This window comes from Bidens hawaiensis, unplaced genomic scaffold (genome assembly GCF_021521415.1).
Source record: "Bidens hawaiensis isolate Kalapana, Puna unplaced genomic scaffold, B.hawaiensis_p1.1 tig00054151_1, whole genome shotgun sequence".
Taxonomy (NCBI): domain Eukaryota; kingdom Viridiplantae; phylum Streptophyta; class Magnoliopsida; order Asterales; family Asteraceae; genus Bidens; species Bidens hawaiensis.
The window spans coordinates 107,872-110,609 of NW_027499767.1; the positions used below are offsets into that span (position 1 = coordinate 107,872).

A 2,738-nucleotide genomic window follows, 5' to 3' on the forward strand; every position below is an offset into this window, starting at 1 on the left:
ACACACCCTCATATCTCTCATCACAACCAAAAGTCAGCGCCTTGTTTTGTCTTCATCTTCCTCTCTACATGGATTCCGATTGGGACCTTCATGCGGTGGTCAGTGGCTGTTGCTCCGCCGTATCCTCCTCCTACTCAGCCACCACCACCACTCCACCACTTGAAACATATACTCAACAAAAGTCAACTCTCTATGAACAAGATTATATGAGTTTTTTCCTAGATCTATGTCAACCAACAAGTGACAACAGTATAGAACAGTTTTTGAATAATCATTACCACCCCTTGCACTTTCAAAATCTACATAAGCCACCTTCATCTCCACAAAGTATCCCAGTTTCACCTCTCTCTGTCCTTGGAGGACTTCAAGATCCACCATACCACCACCAACTACAACACCACCATCATGAGAAACATGTTATGGGAAAACAACAATCTTTTGGCATATCTAGATGTACAACTACTCATGCACAGAGTACAACTAAGTTCAAGAAAAGGTAAAAAGATTGCATTTTTCTTTAATTTCTTATGGATCCAATTGTGGGTTTTGTTTAACTTTTAAATTTATGAAATACCCTTGAAGCAAATTGAAATTTTTATTTTGGGTGAAAATGTAATTTTTATTTTTATTTTTATTTTTAGAGGTTATATGAATGAAAATATAAATTTTGGGAGACACCCACATGCAGTAAATTTTTTAGTTATTTTTATTCATGTATTTTAATTATATTTACAGGAAAAATCTGATTAAAAAGGTTTGTCAAGTGCCAGCTGGAGGACCATCTTCTGATTTGTGGTCTTGGAGAAAATATGGTCAAAAACCCATCAAAGGCTCACCATACCCAAGGTTTGTTTTGTCATTTCCTTTTTTATTTTTAGAAACTATTTTCTTGATTCAATTAAGCCATTAACTTAAAAATGGTAATAATTGAGTGATTAATATTTGTAATAGTTTCATATTGTAGCACTTTTTTTATGGTTTTGTTATTTTCTTGATTTAATTGATTAAAGTTGTGATATATTTTTTTTAAATACAAATGTAGCACATCAAAAGGTTGTTTGGCCCGAAAACAAGTGGAGCGAAATAGATCCGACCCGGGTATTTTAATTATCACGTACAACGGCGAACACAACCACCCTATGCCAACTCAACGGAACACTTTAGCCGGTAGCTCCCGGAGCAAAACAATTACCTCTAGTGACGATGCCAATGGAAAAAATTCTCCGACAAAGGAAAAGTTGGAAGAAAATGACACGGGTGTTGTTATTGATGAAGATATTCTAGATGGGTTGGATGACCTTGTCGGTCCTGCCACCGAAGACATTTTCTTCGATCACCATGTTACCGGCGGGCATTGACATACGACAAATTTCTTACTTCTTAAGATTTAAACCCAGAATCTTTTGATGATTAAAAGGGTTTTACTTCTCTCACTAGGCCACCAACCCCCGAACTTACAAGCATTGACATTTAAATATTTTAGATTTTTTTAATTAGTAATTGCTGACGTCATCATGATGATATTATACGTGTTTATTCGCGCTGACTTTTGTTATCTAGATTTACCAGAGCAAAAGTTTATAAATCCAGAGTTAATATGCATTAGTGAATTGTACTCTATTCTTAGCATTGGAATGTGGGTATATATTTATTTTTAAGAAAATTCCCTAAATAGCCCTTTTGATGAGAGAGAAAAGACAAAATAGCATGTGAGATTTCAAATTCTAAAAATAGGCCACCAAATCCAGTGTGCTCGTGAGTTTTTGAGATTCCCCGTGAGTTTTCGTGGACGAATAAAAATCTGTCATGGGTTTTCCATTTTCACCTACCACGCTATTTTTCATTCCAAATCTGTCTGAAACGTTATTTTTCTCATCAAATATAACATAAAGAAACCAACTTTAACGTGATGTTTCAAGCTGTTTTCATCGGCAACATGAGTTTTTAAATAAAACGATTTTTGTGTTTTTTTTGAAATTCATCTCCAAAGATGAATTTCAAATGAATTTCGCATTTAAAAAAAATCATTTTCTATCATCTTCTTCATCCAACTCCAAGCTTCAATAATGGATTCTACCATCTTCTTCATCCAACTCCAAGCTTTAATAATGGATTTTCTATCATCTTCTTTCTAACTCCAAGCTTTAATATTATTATTATTATTATCAATCCTCTCTATGTGCCTGATCAAGATTCCATCTTTTTTATTTTAACAATGAACCCATCTACCACCACCATAAATCACTCCAGATCCCATCACCACCACCCACCAAAATAATAACAAAAATGCCATAATCCACAACAACAAATGGCCATTTTACCGTCGTGACCTTAACGCCGCCGTATCACTCGTCTGCAAGGCATGGTACCATGCAGAAACATACACCAGATCCGACGTCTTCATCGGAAACTGCTACGCGGTGTCTCCACGCCGCGTCCCCGAACGGTTCACCCGCCATGGCAGGTCGGAATATGTTGCCGGCGATGATGGTGCCGGTGGCCGAAAAGATGATGAAGGTGATAAATATGATGAAGAAGATGAAGATGGTTTAGGTTTTTGGAAATTTACGAAATTCATTTGAAATTCGTCTTTGGAGATGAATTTAAATAAAGCACTAAAACTATCTTTTTTGAAAAATCACGTTGCCGACGAAAACAGCTTGAAACATCACGTTAAAGTTGGTTTTCGTCAGGATAAATTTGATTTCAAAAGTAACGTTTCAGACAGATTTGAGATG

At 35.9% G+C, this 2,738-nt stretch overlaps 1 protein-coding gene across 1 annotated transcript; it reads left to right on the forward strand.

Annotated features, from left to right (window-relative positions):
• On the forward strand, positions 1-1,358 carry LOC143600482 (WRKY transcription factor 22-like). The gene is made up of 3 exons (XM_077078157.1): positions 1-496; positions 736-855; positions 1,043-1,358. The coding sequence occupies exons 1-3, from the start codon at positions 69-71 to the stop codon at positions 1,356-1,358; spliced, it is 864 nt and encodes a 287-aa protein (XP_076934272.1). The 5' UTR covers positions 1-68.
• Positions 1,359-2,738: the final 1,380 nt, after the last annotated feature.